This window comes from Cicer arietinum, chromosome 7 (assembly GCF_000331145.2).
Source record: "Cicer arietinum cultivar CDC Frontier isolate Library 1 chromosome 7, Cicar.CDCFrontier_v2.0, whole genome shotgun sequence".
In the NCBI taxonomy this organism is placed as follows: Eukaryota; Viridiplantae; Streptophyta; class Magnoliopsida; order Fabales; family Fabaceae; genus Cicer; species Cicer arietinum.
The window spans coordinates 14,052,187-14,071,608 of NC_021166.2; the positions used below are offsets into that span (position 1 = coordinate 14,052,187).

At 30.7% G+C, this 19,422-nt stretch overlaps 2 protein-coding genes across 4 annotated transcripts; both read right to left on the reverse strand.

The window, feature by feature from the left end:
- Positions 1-1,512: 1,512 nt before the first annotated feature.
- Positions 1,513-5,491, reverse strand: LOC101509667 (phosphoglycerate mutase-like protein 4). 2 transcript variants are annotated; one of them, XM_004509105.4, is made up of 7 exons: positions 5,288-5,491; positions 5,048-5,126; positions 4,120-4,170; positions 3,891-4,001; positions 2,985-3,116; positions 2,259-2,334; positions 1,513-1,998 (listed from the first exon to the last, which is right to left on the reverse strand). In XM_004509105.4, the coding sequence occupies exons 1-7, from the start codon at positions 5,323-5,325 to the stop codon at positions 1,775-1,777; spliced, it is 711 nt and encodes a 236-aa protein (XP_004509162.1). In that variant the 5' UTR covers positions 5,326-5,491; the 3' UTR covers positions 1,513-1,774. The 2 variants fall into 2 exon arrangements, with proteins under 2 accessions (XP_004509162.1, XP_027192163.1); XM_027336362.2 differs by having other exon boundaries at positions 4,120-4,177; positions 5,288-5,485.
- A 4,111-nt stretch (positions 5,492-9,602) lies between these two features.
- LOC101509990 (phosphoglycerate mutase-like protein 4) lies at positions 9,603-17,135 on the reverse strand. 2 transcript variants are annotated; one of them, XM_073370821.1, is made up of 8 exons: positions 16,972-17,135; positions 16,313-16,391; positions 16,069-16,119; positions 15,822-15,932; positions 15,082-15,213; positions 14,359-14,434; positions 12,807-12,924; positions 9,951-10,093 (listed from the first exon to the last, which is right to left on the reverse strand). In XM_073370821.1, exons 1-7 carry the CDS (start codon positions 17,004-17,006, stop codon positions 12,809-12,811), a joined length of 600 nt encoding a protein of 199 aa, XP_073226922.1. In that variant the 5' UTR covers positions 17,007-17,135; the 3' UTR covers positions 9,951-10,093; positions 12,807-12,808. The 2 variants fall into 2 exon arrangements, with proteins under 2 accessions (XP_004509163.1, XP_073226922.1); XM_004509106.4 differs by lacking the exon at positions 12,807-12,924 and having other exon boundaries at positions 9,603-10,093; positions 16,972-17,133.
- Positions 17,136-19,422: the final 2,287 nt, after the last annotated feature.

Genomic DNA, 19,422 nt, shown 5'->3' on the forward strand with positions numbered 1-19,422 from the left:
AAGTACTTGATGTGCTGAGGTTTCAGTAGCTAATTTGTTGGCTCCTTACAATATTTGATTTATATTTGAAAATATGACTACAAAAGGTTAATTGATTGATTGCCCTAAAAATCAATTCATAATCAATGATGAAAGGATACCTCGCCATTAAGACAAAAACTCTGGTTCAATTATCTCTAGTAATTTTTTTTAAAATTGAACAACTAATACGATGATATGTCACCTTATCGTAGAAATGGATTCTCTTATTTTGACGGTCGATAACTTAGATAACTTTATAAATATTTAGGACATAAATTAATAATTAAAATAAACTAATAAAAATTATTAAGATGACAGAAAATGATTGCTTAGGAGAGATATAAGAATGAAATTATCAAAAATATAGAATTGACATACAATCTCAATTCTTTGTCGTCATCATCACCACATTGTGTTGTTCTTTACTAAAGTATACTCAATTGAACTTTAGTTTTTATTTTTTGAAGCATTCAATTCAACTTTAGTATCAGCAAGTGATGGAGGTTAACTAGTTAGTGAAAAATATTGTGTTTTATAACAAAAACTTATCTCAATTTAATTTAATATAACGATTGACCTATGAAATGCATCATGATTTATGTTTGATAAAGTTGTTGTGGTAATCATGGCACTCATATCACAACCAACTCAGAAACCTTTGGTATATGAAAGGTTGTAGGAATTAGAGAACATATTTTTTGACTTGGGTGTTATCCCCCTAATAATATTGATTGGTATAGGAAAGGTTGTAGAAATAACAGTCCCAAACTAGTTCAAATAGCCTGAATCTTCGCCCTATGAAATATCAAAGCATAATAGTACTGTAGTCTCTTACAAGTGATATGCTGTCCACCCAAAATCTGACTGTTAGAAGCTTTACACTGTCCACGCATTCGGACACAATGGTGTCCATCCAATCTTGATCAAATCATTCCAAAAATACTGTTTTAAATTTTAATTATATAGTTTAAAATATTAAATTAAATATAAATCATCTAATGTTGATCGAACGACCACTGATGTCATGAATGCGTGAATGTGTGGTCACCAACTGCAGCAAGCCGAATCCATGCAAAACCTGACATTTGTGTACTGCATGCAATCTATTTTCTGTGTTGATTCTTCATGCCTAATTTTTCGACAACTTCTTTATGTCTAATTTTAAAGAAATAAAGAAACCATCTCAATGTATATTATACTATTGAGCAAGAAAAACGTGTTTGATGTTTATAATCACCAAGTTAGGAGAGTAGTAAAAATGATTAGTTATAACCAGGTTAAATGATTATGTGGGGGGAAAAAAACTACACTAACAAAGAAGGTTCACCAATCCTAGATTCGAATGGAAATACTGAATGGCTTGAAGGAATCTTGCACGAAAGCATTTGAACTACCCTTATCACTTTATGGTTATTCATACATACTATGTTTTAATCATCAGTCATAATCAACTGTTTTTTATTTACGTGCACCATTTCATTCATCAATACATACAACAAACAGTTGAATAAATTAAGAATACAACAAATTTGTAATACAGTTTGATACACCGCCCCAACAAAATAATATAGTTTGCACTGTTGCACACATCATTACATGGTGAATTAATGACAGTATATTTGCATGATAAGATGCAAAAAATAAATATTTCCCATTACAGAGGCCAAAATCACATTTATAATCACTGCTTAAAATCCTTTTCCGCTCTTCTTCATCCAAACCTTGGGTTAACTTTTGGATGGGAAACAATGGTCTAACCAGAAGTTCTATCACCCCCAAAACCAGACTGTAGAAATCCAGTTTGGCTCAAATGGCTAACATCACCCCACATTTTTAAGACCCATTTATCCTCAACATGTAAGTGAAAAACACTGACGGATGTGTTGAGTACCTTCCCTGCAGGTCTTCCGTTTGGGCAGGCGCGCTTGTAAAGTGATCTGATGAATCCTCCATGAGTAACAACGACTACTCTCTCCCCTACAATTAATACAGATAATAACATCAGAATTTATTAGGATTTAATATATGTCAATGTTATCTGAACGATATATGAAGTGCTTTTGTGGCAAAGTAACTAGCATGTTAAACCAATCTAGCCAGGCAAGTGAGGGTGTCATGTAGGGCACTGAGATTATGGACGAACTAAAAAAATTATCACAGATCAAACCAGTGATTAATTAGGAAATAAATCATTTCATTGATATGTACTGAAGGAAGGACTTTCACTGGTAGCCTACCTATATGTTTCATGCCAATTCTAAGCAATGCAGATGTGGAGCGATCAAAAAGTTGAACAAGACTTTCGCCACCACCCTGCACATAATGTTATATGGATCAATGTTATGTATATGCAAAATTTTAGGCATCCATCACTATAATTATGTATTCCATAAATCATACATAAGTTGAATGACAAACATCAGGTCATAATCGAAAACTTTTATCTACAAGTATGTACCCTCGTTTCCACATTAAGCAGCAGGTATTAACCTAAACTTTTGTAACAATCTCAAATCTCTTCTTAGTCATAACTCATAATCGAGATCATGACACACAATCAGAAACACTAAAGGTGATTCTGACATACAAGCAAGACTACTTGATAATAATCTGGTTACTGTATAAAACAAATAAGACAACTACAACATGGATAAACAAGAAAGACTCCACCAGATTTGCCTAGAGTTGTCTGAAAGGTCATTCTCAGCATGTCTAGAATTTGGAAAATGGATTATCATCTTATCTAACTGATCTTAAAACAATTATTGAGTTCTCAAACCAAGAAATTATAAGATGAGTTTAACTGATCTTATTTCATATTTTACTATGCCATCTGATGTGACATCAGTTGGCTGACTCTCAGGTTCCACATGCAGTCGTGTTATTACATCTGTTATACTCTTCAGTTATTACATCATTACCAAAGAAAATTATGCTTACTAGTTGGTTCCAATGGTACTTACTGGTATTTCCATATCTTCGTTCTTAGACACAAAAGCCTTATAAGCATTGGGATTAGTTTTTGCCATTTCATGATAAACAAGGCCTTGAAGATCCCCGAGGTGTCTTTCCCGTAGGTCAGCATCCTTGACAACCTAAAGGTTCAATAAAAGGAAATCATTGTTAAGAAAAAGAAGAATAGTTAATACATCATTCGTACTAAATATGAAGAAAGAAATAAAAACATTGCAACCATAATTTTACTTAATCATGAACGCAGAGAAAGCAAGTTGTAGAACTGATATGCTTATTAAGTTATAACCCAGTTATTCAATTTAAGAAATAATAACTTTTTGTTGCTATCTGTTAGACTGTCAACAAAATCTCAGAATATCTTAGTAATCCGATTGAGGAAGCCATATTAGGAGTTTTAACAATTCATTATGTTCCCAAATTTTTTCTTTATTAAATTAAGATTGGCAGTCTTATTTTTTTGGGGTTGTACTTATAATACTATATTAGGGCTTGACCAAATTATTAGTAAAAATAGGACCATTGAAATGGTATTGTATATCATATCATAACACTTAAAGCACCATATATAAATCATCTATCCTATTATTCTTACTCCTTCCTAATCCCTCTCTAAACCCTATAAGTTCAACCCAATCTAAGGAAAAGGAATTGTTCATCACTGTGTATTCCATAATTACTAAGAAACAGCAAGATTAATCCAAGCTTAGTCAAACTATAGTCCTGGTAATGATAAATGGAAAGAATGTTTGAAATTTGAATACCTATAAACCATAGTAACCATTGGCTTTAAGCATGAAATTGTGTTTAAAAATAAAAATCGTTACTGGGTTATTATCTTGTGACAATTGAATCAATAATATGCAACATGTAGAAAATTGACTCTGGTAGCTAACCTCCACCCCTCCACATCTGGATGCAATTATCTGTGCTGTTTCAGAAGCTCGTTGAAGGTCCGAAGAATATATAACAGAGAGCTTAGATTCCTTAGAGAGTCTATCACCCACCTCAATTGTAAAATTTACAGGAATAAGGATCATGAAGGCATAATAAACAAAAATGTAATGTACTACTCCAGCCTTGGTTGGTACATCGAAATTAGAAAACACGACAAATACAACTTACTGCAGCTGCCTGCTGTCTTCCAGTTTCATTTAATTCAACATCCAGCTGTCCCTGTTTACTTGCATTAGTGGAATATGAACATAATCATCAGGGCCAGAAAACTCAAAAGGAACAACAAATATAAGAAACAATGCACAAGGAAAAAAAATATTGACTGAAGGACAAGGATAAATAGTTACACATGGAAAGCATCTTGTCATAGCTATGGATGAAAGTCTCAAACAAATTATATTTGATCGTACATTCTAAGGTTCATCATAGGAATATTGGTGCATCTCAAAGTCACTTGCTATAGAAGAGTTTTTTTAAGGCAAAATGTATTAACCATAAACTAATCAAAAGCACAAGAAGTACAAACATTAGTCCACGATCTTAACTTTTGATTTTTCAATTTAACTCCACACTTTTCCTTCTTTGTATGACTTTAAAGAAGTGAAATCAACAATATTTATTTGAGCCTCATGTAATAATCTCCATGATCATGGACGAATTTGTTCAACATAACAATAAAATGAAGTTAATTAATTGTGTTTGATTTTGCTGTAGCAAAAATTAATTTTGTAAAATTGAGTTTAATTAAAAGTGAGATGAATGTAAAGTGATTCGTGTTTGGATATATTCACGTTAAAGAGAGTTGAACAATAAATTTCAGTGTAGAAATCATGTTTGCACTTAAAAGATAAGAATCATAGTTTTAAGTTAGAATCAATTTTACTCTATAGCACTCAAACATGTCAAAATCAATTTTCCTCCTCCAGAATTGATTTTGGCTTCTCTAGAAGTAGAATCAAACGTGCACTAAATGCTTTCGCTTACAGAAACAGATTCAGTCCATATTTCTACTTCTATTTACAAGAAATGCAATATTCAATCAAAACAATTTCATATACTGAGCTGAAACTGAAAAGATTAAAATAAAAGAAAGCACCTGGATTCTACTGATAGCATTCCAAGCTGTTTCACCGTGACGCACGACAACAATCTCAACGTAATCTGAACGAGGATAACTATAACCAGCATAATAATCCCAATTAGTTTGAGAACGATAAAGAAATTAGAGATATGGAGAGCGAATAGAAAATAATTAGAATTTGATTGAATTGGAAAAAATGCGGATGCAATAGAATGAATTTAGAGTAATCGATTGTGTATGAGTTTAGAAAGGAACCTGAAATTGGTGGAATCGTTGGTGGAAAACTCGGCCATAGTGATGGAGGAAGTTAGAGTGAAAGGTGCGTGGTTTTGGTAATTGAAGGCGCAAATAATTATGAAGGAAGTTCGTAAACGTCTCCTTCTCTTGGTTTTTCGCGTGAACTATTCACATGTCTCCATTGGACGGAGGATCCATCGGAATAATACTTTCACAATAAATAAGTAAATGATGGAATAGAAAAGTGTCAATCAAATTAAATTAATATAAATCCATGAGATGAGATCCTATTACATGATATCTTAATCGAATATTTAATATTTTTAAGTTAATCTCATATCAATTTTATTATAATATAAATTAATTTTGATTAAATTATGTGATCCCTTAACTTAATTTTAGGTAACGTTTTAATTTTTTATTTTTTTTATTCCGAGTTGATCATTTATTTTAATTTTAAGTGACAGATATGTTATGTTTTAAAATTTCAACAATGTTATCCTTTTTTATACAAAAATTCAAAAAAATCATCAAAATTTTCAACCAAACCCATAAAATTAATAATCATCTTCAATATAATGCAAATTTTATCAAATTCATAACTCAAATATTCAAATATATTCATATTTTCATCTCCAACAACATCAAATAAAGAATGAACATATGAGTTTATTTCAATATTTAAGTTATGAATTTGATTAATTTTGTATTTTATTGAAGATGATAATGAATTTTATGGATTTTGTTTGAAAAATTTGATAATTTTTTTGAATTTTTGTAAAAAGAAGGACAACATTGTTGACATTTTAAAACATAAAATATCAAATTATCACTTAAAATTAAAATAAAGGACCAACTCGAGAAAAAAAATATAAAGGACTAAAACGTTACCTAAAATTAAATTAAGGGACCGCTGATGTAATTTAACTATTAATTTTTTAATAATATTTAAATAATAAAATTTTATAAATAACTTTATCTATTATAACGTTGATACAAAATCAATTTAGATAAATCACATATTTAACTACATTATATTATATATTATTTTGGTTGACATTTCACTATAGTATTTTTTTTTGGTTACATAGTAGTATACTATGGTCTATAGTATTATTTTTGTTACATAGTAGTTCAAAAATGGTTGTTGGATTAATAAAAAAAGGATTTGGAAAAAAGAATATTGTTTGAATTTAGAAAGTAATAGTTAATTAATATTACACATATAAGCTAATTTAGTAACATAAAGAAGTTTTAAAATTAAATACTGAAATAAATTAATCAATAAATAAACTCATACTAACATAAATTTACTAATTAATTTAGTAAACAAACTATTTTTTCTTATATGAAGTGGACTTCAGCCCAAAACATTAAGGTATGAGTGCAAAATGGACTTTAGTCCAACGCATCTTAAGCCTAATATCTCTGGCTCAAGATGACTCCACGCAGATACGATATAACTTAACATGTCGTCTTATTTGATCATCATCGTCTAATCAACATCACACAATTACCTGAAAATTCCCCTAGACTCACATCAGTCTAATTGTCTCAATAGTTATCTCATCATAGGATCATCCTATAAAAGAGTCACACTTTTCAGATGTAAGGTACGCAATCACTCTTACTCAGAATACTTTTCTCACTACCTCCAACTTTCACTGACTTGAGTGTCGAAGTATTTGCAGATACACCCACTCAGAGTTTCTCTGCCATACTTCGTCGTGCTCTCTCAATCCTAAGTGTCAACAAAGTTTCGCTACCACATCACATATGTATCCTTTTAGTTGTCATTTGAATGTTATTTTCACATAAAATAAAATATTATTAAGAAATAAAAAAGTATCATATACAAATTTAAGTGGAAATTGTTTTTAACTAGTACACTTGTAATGACAACTAAAACTGTATATATAGTCTTAACTTTTATCTTCTATTACCGTGATAAGGAAGGTAAAACTTCTTCGATTTTTTAATTTTTAAAAAAAAAAATCAATATTTATACAAAACTATACATAATTCTACATTATGATATATAACAATATACAATTTTATATATAAATACTAACACATGATAGATATCACTTATAGTAGTAATATAATAAAAGTGGATGGAGAAGATGAGACATATTAGTGGTTGAGTGGATGCCTCTAATTATATTCTGAAATAAGTGTTTATATTGGCGATTCGGCCGACAAACAATATGAAGACATTTATAAATGTTGTTGGAATCTTAGGCTTTCTTTGGTTGCGACTTTCATGAGACTTCGATAGCTTTCATGAGACTTCGATATTCAACGCATCTAAAATTATAAGTATCAATAAAATCCTATAATTGACACATTTCTGTAACTTTGTTTTTTATTTTTAGGAATGTAACATGGGGCAAGCAGCTTATAGAAAGCACAACCGATCCACACAAAATATTAAGAAAAACACACTTCCACGGGTCAGAGTCGGAGTCGCATAGCACATCGCATGACCAAATACACACATATATGTAAGACAAAGGGAAGCAGTAGAAACTATTGGTTCATAGGTATCTCAAATATTTTAACTTAAAATGACCATTATCCTTAGGAAATCTCATTAAAATGCAATTTCAACATATAATCGTCACTGCTTTATATTTAAGTTCACAGCAGCAGCAGAAAAGAAACGATACACAAGAGAGGCCCCAACTTAAATGTACGCAATGTAAGAGCTTTTAATCAGCTGAAAACTTTAGGGAGTCATAAAAAATAAGATATGGAAGAGAACAATAAGATTATACTACAGGCTGCAAAAGCAGAACTAGATTAGGCAAAGAAAGAGCTCAATAGAGCTAAAGAGAATGCTATGCAATCCTGGCTTGACTCCAAGCCTCTCATAGATGAACTCAAAAAGCAGAAAGCCTTTCTAGCTAACGCTCAACAAAATTCAAATACACCAAAACCTGCCATTGAAGATCTGGAATCCCAACTAGAGACCACCCACAACAGCATCAAATCTAAAAGGGAGGACAGCCACAAGACAGAAAATATGATCTACAAAATCAATCATGTTTTGGATCAAATGCACAATGACATGGAATGGCTCAAGATCAATGTAAAGAAACAAATTCAAATTGTTAAAACAATATTGGAATTTGCAACAAGGATTAACAAACAAAACAAGAGAAACAAACAATTGTAGAGAAAAAACGAAAACGGAGAATGTTCTTGGTTTTCTACTGAAAACGGATAACGTTCTTGAACAGAACTGAAAATCAGAAAACGGACCGTGTTTATAGTTCTCCTTACTGCAGTTTTGAAAACCAGTTTTCAAAATCAAAGTAAACAAAAATTAAAGAAAGATTGGAGAAAAATTACACTCAGATCTTTCCGTTTCAATCTCAATTGATTAGACATACATCACGAGCAAGCAAGCAAGATTAATCAACTATTAATGATTGAACTTTACAAGATTAAGGCCTTCTCAAAATTGATCTCCTAATATCTATCAGTGTTTATGAACCAGCAATACTAGCATTTTCACTCAATCTTTCTTCTCTCCCTTAATCTTCTTCTTGGAATTTCTATGAGTCTTGAATTGCATATGTCTATCTCTCTCAATCAGCAATTACCACTTGCAACAACACATTTCAACTTATTACACAATGCACTTACAGCTATAGTATTTAAATACAAACTTCTTAACTAATTATAACTAACAATGTCTTAACTAAATTCAGTTATAACCAAACTTCAAGTTGTTACTGATTTGAGACACGCTTCAACACAAACAAGGGCGAAAGTGAGGCAAATCCTGAATCTAAGAAGGCGAAGAGTTCGAACCTTGCAACTCACCCTTCAAGTTGTGCTCCTTGAGTTAGATGTTGTGGAATAATCTACCACCAAAGATTTTCAACAGATCAATCATTCACAAAATCATATGTCTGTTGTCCAGCTTAATCACGAAGACTACTATGATGTAACAAGAGCTGAAGAAAGAGTATCACTAGCAAACTGGAGTGTTTCTGTTTCCATGGACAAAAGCTTGCAGTAGAGGCAACCCGTGAGTTAGCATTATCAAGATTGAACAACTTTTATTCTAGTAGATCAAGGAGTATGAAGCAAAGAGATATAATAAGCTAATTGAACAAGGAAAATGATGCAAAAATCCAAAATGCAATTATTCAAGAGGAAGTAAAAATTAACATAAACAACGCTTCACCCAAATCGCATGGAAAATCATTAGTCAAATCTGAAGGGGGAAAACCACAACACTCCAGAAGATCAGCAAGTAACATTAAAACAACAAATAAGTCATCCATTTTGTACAAAATAAGAAAATGTCTTAGACAGATGATAAGGAAAGTGAGTGTATGACTTCACATATTACATAAATCATATATTCTTGAAATGAGTGTATGACTTCACACATTACATAAATCATATCCTTCGGACTGATGAATCACAAACACACAAAAATAATATGTGTATATATAAAAAAAATATATATATATATAAAAAGATCATATGATTCGGCACAAAGTCAATCTATAGTAACACCATTTGATACTCTTTTATCGTCTTCCCTTTAGCAAATTATTAACTTTTGGATGGTAAACAACACACATTACATCCTAATAATCGGAAGTAATATTAGACTGTAGAGAAATCAAATTTGGGCCAGATGACTAACATTAGCCCACACCTTTAAGGTCAATATGTCTTCGTCATACAAGTGAAAGTAAGTGATAGATGCATTGTGTATTTTCCCTTCATATCCATTTACACAAGCCCACTTGTAAAGTACTTCAATGGATGTTCCATGAGACACAACAACAACTCGCTCCCCTGCAATAATTAGTTACAAATTAATAGCCATGTACGGAGAAACTTTAAAAAAAAAATACATTGGTAAGACATTATGTAATTGAGATCACCGAGGTGGGAAAACAAGATTTTCTTCAAAAAGGTATGTTACGCCAATACTGCCTATATAAGAGGAATCATATACTCCTTCTCTAATATAATGAGTGTTAAAAGTGGTATTCACTTAAGAAGCCAAACTTTTTTGGGCAGTTAGTTAGTTTGTTGTAACTACTTGTAACTACTTTAGTTAGTTAGTTTGTTACTCCAAATGTTGTAAACAAATTGTATATAAAAGCAAGACATACAAAATAGAGGTAGAGAGATTCAGAATAGAATGCAAAAAGCTGTAGATTTACAAAATTGTAAAAAACTGGTAGCATAAGTACATAAACATTTTGTAATTGTTTTTCATTTCATTATAAGTGATAATTCAAGTCGGATTCAGCCCCCTAGACGTAGGAGTTGATCTTTGAACTAAGTTAACAAGTGTGTGTGTTTATTTCAGTATTACAAATTTTAAATTATGCTTAAAATTTATCATTCTTTGTTTCAATCAGAAAACGGAGAACGTTCTTGGCATTAATTTGATCAATCTCTGTTTTTATTTTAATCATTATGCATTTTTCTGGAAAAAAAAAAAAAAACCAAGAAAATTCTTGGTTTAATTACTAATTGGTCTCCATTTTTCACAATAACTGGTATCAGATGAAGTAACAATGTCGATTTACAACGAATGGGGTTTGAATTGTAAATGTACCTATTTAAAAATTCCTGAAGAAATCTCAAGATTTAACTCAAGAATGATCTTGGTTAAGAAAACAGAAAACGGATAACGTTCTTGGTTTTTACCGGAAAACAGATAACGTTCTTGATTAGCTTAAAAAACAGAAATTTAGTTTATGTTTTATCTCAGTTAATCAAATAAGTTTAATAAATAAAGAGATAAGAGAAGGAATACCACACAAAGATATATTCTGGTTCACCCAACTCGGGCTACGTCCAGTTCTCACAACTGTAGATTTTCCACTAAGTGTTCAAAACAAAGAACCTTCTTAGTTTTACAGCACCTAGCTTAGATCAACCTTGATCTGTTACAAGTTCTATTTCTTTCCATGCATAAAGTAAATTAATCACCTATCGATCTTGATAGGATTCGTTACAATCTATTCAAACTATACTTAAACTCTTATAGTTTGAGTTTTACAATAACGATGAGATTGTTTTGATAGAATCTGAGATGTCTCAACTCTTGTTTGGGATTCGATTTTTTACAAAGAATTCAGCGGTAATAACACAATGTGATATAAAAGTTCAGAACTGATTCTTCTTTGTGAAAATGAGAATTTCAAGTATGTGAATGATTTATGAGACTTTGATAGCACTTGAACTTCTGTATTTTTCATGTACATTGCCCTTTCTTTTATAGGCGATTGGAGCATTTAATAATGGTCAAAAGAGTTATTGGTAGTGCTCTGTCATTTTTTACCAAAACCAATATATATGATTAAAAATATTCCCGCCTTTGAACATTTTGAATATGTTTTGACTGATGTTGTTACAGACTTCTTTGATCAGTTTGCCTTAAAGTTTAATGATCCTTGAAGCTTCTCATTTAATCATTGATGTTATAGCTTTGATCTGGAGCCTTGATTTTGTCCAAAACAGTTTGGTGAATGATTATAAACTTCTACAGAAGTAAGGGATTCACTCAAAGGGAAAGTGTGGACTACAATGAAATATTTTCTCCTATAGTCAAGCTTGCATCTATAAGGATAATTCTAGCCATGGTAGCACACTTTGACATGGAATTGGAGCAAATGGATGTCAAAACAGCATTTCTCCATGGTGATCTGAATGAAACAATCTTAATGCAACAACCAAATGGTTTTAGGACTCAAGGAAATGAGGATTGGGTTTGCTTACTAAAGAGATCACGCTATGGGCTAAAGCAATCACAAGACAATGGTATTTGAGATTCGATTCATTTATGCTCAGTCAAAGGTATGCTAGAAGAAATTTTAATAGTTATGTGTATTATAAACAAGTATCATCAGTCACATACATTTACTTGCTGCTATATGTGGATGACATGCTAATAGCATCTAAACGTGTGAAAGAAATAGATAAATTGAAAGTTCGGCTGAAGAAAGAATTCGAGATGAAGGACTTGGGGCCATCCAAGAGGATCCTATGAATGGAAGTCATCAGAATTAGAGAACAAGGCAAAATGATAATTTCCCAAGAGAGCTACATTTGAAAGGTTCTAAATAGATTCAACATGAGTGAATCAAAGGCAGTCAACTCTCCACTAACAACTCACTTCAAGCTTTCTTCAGCTATGTCACCAAACACAAATCTGGAAGTAGAAGACATGAAGAATATATCATATGCAAGTGTCATAGGAAGTATCATGTATGTTATGGTCTGCTCAAGGCCAAACATTTCTCATGTTGTAAGTGTCACGAGCAGGTTTATGGGAAACCCAAGAATGAGTCATTGCCAAGCTGTCAAATGGATTCTAAGATACCTAAAGGGAACTCAAAGCATGTGTTTGGAATACAGCAAAAGTTCAGTATCATCAAAACCAGTCCAAAGATTTATAGACTCTGATTTTGCTGGAGATTTAGATAGAAGAAGATCTCTTACAGGTTATGTGTTCAAAATGTTTAACAACACAATCAATTGAAAATCTAACCTTCAACACATAGTGGCATTATCAACAACAAAAGCAAAATATGTTGTTCTTGCTGAAGCAGTGAAAGAATGAATTTGGCTAAAAGGATTAATCGCAGAACTTGGAGTCAAGCAAGAATCTGTGTGCATAAATTGTGACAGCCAAGGTGTCATTCACTTGAGTAAAAATCAAAAGTATCATTAAAAAACCAAACATATAGACATCAGACTTCACTTCATCAAAGATGTCATTGAAAAAGGTGAGATACGTGTGGTAAAGGTGCACACAAGTGATAATCTTGCAAACATGTTTACAAAACCTGTCACACTTAGCAAATTCAAACGTTGTTTGGATATGCTTCAAATCAAGTCCAGAAACTGAGATCAATGACTAAGAGGATCTGATTTGAAGAATCACAAGCTCAAGCTTCTCATTTGGTACTCAACTAGGAAGCCAAATTGTTTTGGGCAATTAGTTAGTTAGTTGTAACGACTTGTAACTCCTTTAGTTAGTTAGTTTGTTATTCCAAATGTTGTAAACAAATTGTATATAAAAGCATGGCTTACAAAACAGAGGTTGAGAGTTTCAGAATAGAATGCAAAAAGCTACAGTTTTACAAAACTGTGAAAAACTGGCAACATAAGTGCATAAACATTTTGTAATCGTTTTTCATCTCATTATAAATGATAATTCAAGTTGGATCCAGTACTCCAGACGTAGGAGTTAATCTATGAACTGGGTTAACAAGTGTGTGTGTTCATTTCAGCATTACAAGTTTTAAATTCTACTTAAAACTGATCATTCTACATTTCAGCCAGAAAACAGAGAACGTTCTTGACATAGATTTAATCAATCTCCGTTTTCTGTTTTAATCTTTCTACATTTTTCTGGACAAACCCAAGAACAGTCTTAGATTAATTACTTATTGATCTTCGTTTTTCACAACAATGAGTTATTGTTAAGATAAAAAAAAAATGATTTATTGAATATTTTATTAGTTTTCATTCAACAAAAATCATTCAATCTACTATATTCTATTAAAATTAAATTAAATCAAAAGTAATTATTGAATATTTTATCAAGATGACGAATTATTATTTTACACGGACAATACATTTTATTTAAAGTCATAAAATATAAGTAAAGTTAATTATATTTTTTGAAATGAAATATAGTTACATCTTAACAATTTATAATATAATTTAACGATACTATGACAGTATCTTAAACTTACTACTCTTTTAATTTAATTTTTTATATTTTCAAAAATTCAATATAATGATTTATTAGTCATGTGCAGGATAACTTAGACAAATAAACTTAATTTTTTAATTGAGATTGTATTGATTGTGATTAACAATTCTTAAAATGTGAGATCAAGTCTATTTTTATTTGTAGTTCATTCTAGAGAGAATATAGCCAGTGAAATTATCTCTGCATAAAAAGATCATATATGACAGTGAAATTTTTGCGCTAACTAAAAGATCTAAGAAAATTAACTAAAGCTGAGTTACAAAAAATATTATTATTATTAGTCATATATATGGAGCAACTTTCAAAGTTAACAACCTACCTTTATGTTTTTTGCCAATTCTCAGCACTGCAGATTTGCAACGTTCAAGCAGCTCAAACATACTTTCTCCATCACCCTGCACATAATGGTATAAATGAATCATGCAAAATAAGAAATCAAAGCATTCATAGTTATATATATATATATATATACACTCACCACAAATTAATAAATAAATTAAATTTTCTACATCCCTCAAATTATTATTGCAATCAAAGAATCCTAGTGATTTTCTATAGCCGAGAGAATTTTAGAAGAAAATCTAAACCCGGTGTTAAATTTAAAAATTAATATAACTATTAATTTACTAATATTTGGAAGAAAAAAAAACTTTAGGCATTGTCCTCTTCCTTTGGCTCTCTCTTCTCTTCTATATTTCAAATTACAAATTAATCTTAAAAGACAAACCATGCATGTTATTTAGCTCTTACTAGAATTACATTACTTATCAAGGGCTTTTATATATGTGTACTAGAATTTGGATTGTCTTCCGTAACCAATTTCGCGTATTCACTAGATTAACACATCGATAATTGTTGAATTGAGATTTAACGGTCTAAATTTCAATACAGACTTTAACTTAAAAAAATAAAATACACCAAATTAAAAATTGATAAGATTCAATTTCAATCTAATAATTATCAACTTATTAAATGCCTAAAAGCATAGGTTGTTGATTGCACAAATTTAAATGCACACTAGTTGGCTTCCATTGTAACTTACAGGGATTTTTTCATGTTCATTATTGGAAATCAAGGCCTTGTAACTAATGGGATTAGTCTTTGCTATTTCATGATGACAAAGGCCTTGAAGATCTCCCTTGTGTCTTTCCCGTAGGTCTAAATCCTTGACAACCTAAGATTTCCATCAAAGGTAAACATTATTAAAATAAAATATTGCAAACATATAATTTAAATTGTATAAGTGATTAATCATTAAGGTAGATAAAGAGCGATAGAAGGTATCTGATTAAAATTTAGATATTTTTTATTTTATTTTATTTTTTGACAAATTATAACTTAATAACACAAAGAGCACAAGAAGGTAAAAGATGAAACCTTTCTATTATAGAAATAGTTAATAGATTATTTTTGTACTAGCTAAAAAAATTAAATGATCAGCATATCACTATATATTTTCTAATAATAGAAATGTTATTTGATAATACTAATTTTGTTGATTGAAAAGCAAGGATCAATACATTTTATTTTTAAAAGTAAAATGATCTATCTTAAGAAAGTATAAATAACAAAAAAAAATACGAAATTATAGAAATAATTTTTTTTCATCCACACACTCTGATTTCCATTAAATATGAAAATAATTATTTGATGGACCTCTAATAAATCATTATATATTTAAAAAAAATATTTTGTACTAAATTGCATCTCTATTTTTTAAAAGAGTAGGTGAACATACGATTAAATCACTTTTTGGTGAAAAAGAGAGGATGTGAATCAAACCTCTAGTTCTCCGCATTTAGAAGCAATTATCTGTGCTGTTTCAAAAGCACGTTGCAAGTCAGAAGAATATATTCCAGAGATCTTTGGTCCTCTTGATAATTTATCAGCCACCTAATTCATTGTAAAAATTACAGGAATTAAGTTCGAGAAGTTAATTTGAACCGAAAATAATACAAATGAGACAATTATAATGTCACTAAAGGAGTAAAAATAAATGAGACATTTTAAATAAATAAAAACAACTTACTGCACGTGCTTGCTGTCTTCCAATTTCATTCAATTCAACATCCAAGTGTCCCTGTTTCAATGTATATATGAATATGAATAAGAAGAAGAAAAATTATACTAAAAAATAAACACGTAGATTGGGAAGCCACTTTGTAACATTTGTTAAAAAAATAAGTAACATGCTGAAGCAATATTCAATTCATTCAAAAGATTCAAAACAAATGCTTGCATTTTTTTCATTTAAAAGCAAAAAAACAAATTACCTGAATTTTACTTTCAGCATTCCAAATTGTTTGACCATGACGAACCACAACTATCTCAGCATAATCTGGACGAGGATAGCTATAACCAATGTAATCTTCCAATTAGTTTGATGACTAATTAATTGTAGAAATAGGAAAAGCAAAACAGAATTAACTAATTGCAATTATAATCACAAAAGTTCTTAGAAATCCATAGATACAGAGTAAGATCATTTTGATGAAAAGAAAAAAAATATATTAATACTCTACAAAATCCACGTTGAATGTATATTGAATTAATTTTAAAAATATAGTAAAAATGAATATGTTATATGTTCTTTTTATAAAACTCATGAATCATTAACTTTTTGCTATTTGTTTTATTTATTTATTTATTTAATTAATTGATTTGTGAAAAGATGAGATTCTAGTAATTTAAAATTTGATATGAGGTAATTAAAATTTAATCAAAAATTATATTTGAATTTAAATTATCCCACATTATTCATCTTTTAACTGCAGATTAACTTTTAACTACTTGTTAATAATATTCACCTAAGTAATTCAAGAGGTGCAACTAATCTATTTAACTAATTAATTACTCTTAAATTTCTAATAAAAGCACAATCGAAAATAGAGTGACACATGAAGAATGAAAGTAGACAAATAAAAAAAATGACCTGAAAAGTGAATCGGTGATAGAAGAGTTAGCCATATATTCCAATTGACGAACTGAACTATGCGAGAAGAATTTGAATGTCAAGAACTCACACTGAATAGCTATGCTCAAGAGGAAGAAGAATAAGCTATGTGACACTTCTATTTCCTCGTTGCTTCGTTTTCTTACATTTTTAATACTAACATACAGCTCACTACACTATATTATATGTTATTTTGGTTGACATTTGACTATAGTCTTTTTTTTTTGTTACATAGGAATATATTATGGTCTATAACAACTATCCCCCATACAATAGGTCAAAAATGGTTGTTGGATTCATAAAAAATAAAAAAGTTTGTTGGAATTTAGTGTTTTTTTTGGGAAACATGTGTTTTATTAGCAATTCGGCGGAATAATTATAAATGTGGTTGGAATCTTAGGCTTTCATTGGCTGCGGCTAGAGATGGAAATAGGTTAGGACATCCGTCAAGGGCCTATGGTCAGACATATTTATAGTCTAACATGACTTATTTAATAAAAATGCTAAATTCAGATTATTTTTAAAGTCTATTTATTTTAATAGGTTAAGCTTATAAAAAAGTCTATTAAGCCTAACATGTCAACCTATATATATTTTATTATTTATTAATATTATTTTTTATTATTGTTTATTAATACTATTATTTTTTATTTTAACTCTATCAATTAGACAATCACTCAATAGTCATTTTATATTCGACAGTCATTCTATATTCAGTAGCAATTCCATATTCGATAATCGTTTCATATTCAATAGTCGTTCAATTAGATAGTCTCTCAGTAGTTATTCCATATTTATTTGAGAGATAATAATGGATGCATTTGTTTTCGAAAAAAAATCTATTCTTTAGAACAAAAAATCATTTTTTAAGATTTAAATGATATTTGTTTCAGATTTTTCAAAAATCATTTTTTGTTAAATATATATAAATATATAAAATATAACATTTAAATGTTTTATTTTTAATAAAACTTTTAAATAAGCTTTTAAGTCATACTACACTTTTAGAAAGACAAAGTCAAACCAAAAAAAAAAACTATGATAGACAGTAGATCAGACTTGAGCTTAAAAAATTAGTTGTACATCAAACTCCAACTTGATCTGACCAATTTCCACCCGTAGCTGCGAATTGCGAATTGCGAGTTTCATGACACTTCGATATTCAACGCACCTAAAATTAGAAGTATTGATAAAATCTTGGAATTGACACATTTTTGTAATTTTATTTTTAACTTTCTAGGAATGTAACATGGCGCATGCAGCTTATAGAAAGCACAATCGATCCACACAATATTAAGAAAAGCACACTTGCACGAGTCAGAGCCGGAGTCGCATAGCACATCCCATGACCAAATATACACATATATGCAAGACAAAGGGAAGCGGATAAAACAATTGCTTCATAGGTATCTCAAATATTTTAATATAAAAATGATCATTATCCTTAGGAAATTTCAAATTAAAATGCAATTTCAACATATAATCGTCACTGCTTTATATTTAAGTTCACAGCAGCAGCAGAAAAGAAACGATACACAAGAGGCCCCAACTTAAATGTACGCAATGCAAGAGCTTTAATCAGCTGGAAACTTTAGGGAGTCATAAAAAAAAAAAGATATGGTAGAGAACAATAGGATTATACTACAGGCTGCAAAAGCAGAACTAGATGAGGCAAAGAAAGAGCTCAATAGAGCTAAAGAGAATGCTATGCAATCCTGGCTTGACTCCAAGCCTCTCATAGATGAACTCGAAAAGCAGAAAGCCTTTCTAGCTAACGCTCAACAAAATTCAAATACACCAAAACCTGACATTGAAGATCTGGAATCACAACTAGAGACCACCCACAAAAGCATCAAATCTAAAAGGGAGGACAGCCACAAGACAGAAAATATGATCTACGAAATCAATCATGCTTTGGATCAAATGCACAATGACATCGAATGGCTCAAGATCAACATAAAGAAACAAATTCAAACAAGGGCGAAAATGAGGCAAACCCTGCATCTAAGAAGGCGAAGAGTTCGAACCTTGCAGCTCACCCTTCAAGCTGTGCTCCTTGAGTTAGATGCTGTGGAAGAATCTACCGCCAAAGCTTTTCAACAGATCAATCATTCACAAAATCACATGTCCGTTGTCCAGCTTAATCACGAAGACTACTATGCGGTGACAAGAAGAGCTGAAGAAAGAGTATCACAGGCAAACTGGCGTGTTTCTGTTTCCGTGGACCAAAAACTTGCAGCAGAGGCAACCCGTGAGTTAGCATTATCAAGATTGAATAACTTTTATTCCAGTAGATCAAGGAGTATGAAGCGAAGAGATATAATAAGCCAATTGAACAAGGAAAAGGATGCAAAAATCCAAAATGCAATTGTTCAAGAGGAAGTAAAAATTAACATAAACAGTGCTTCACCCAAATCGCATGGCAAATCA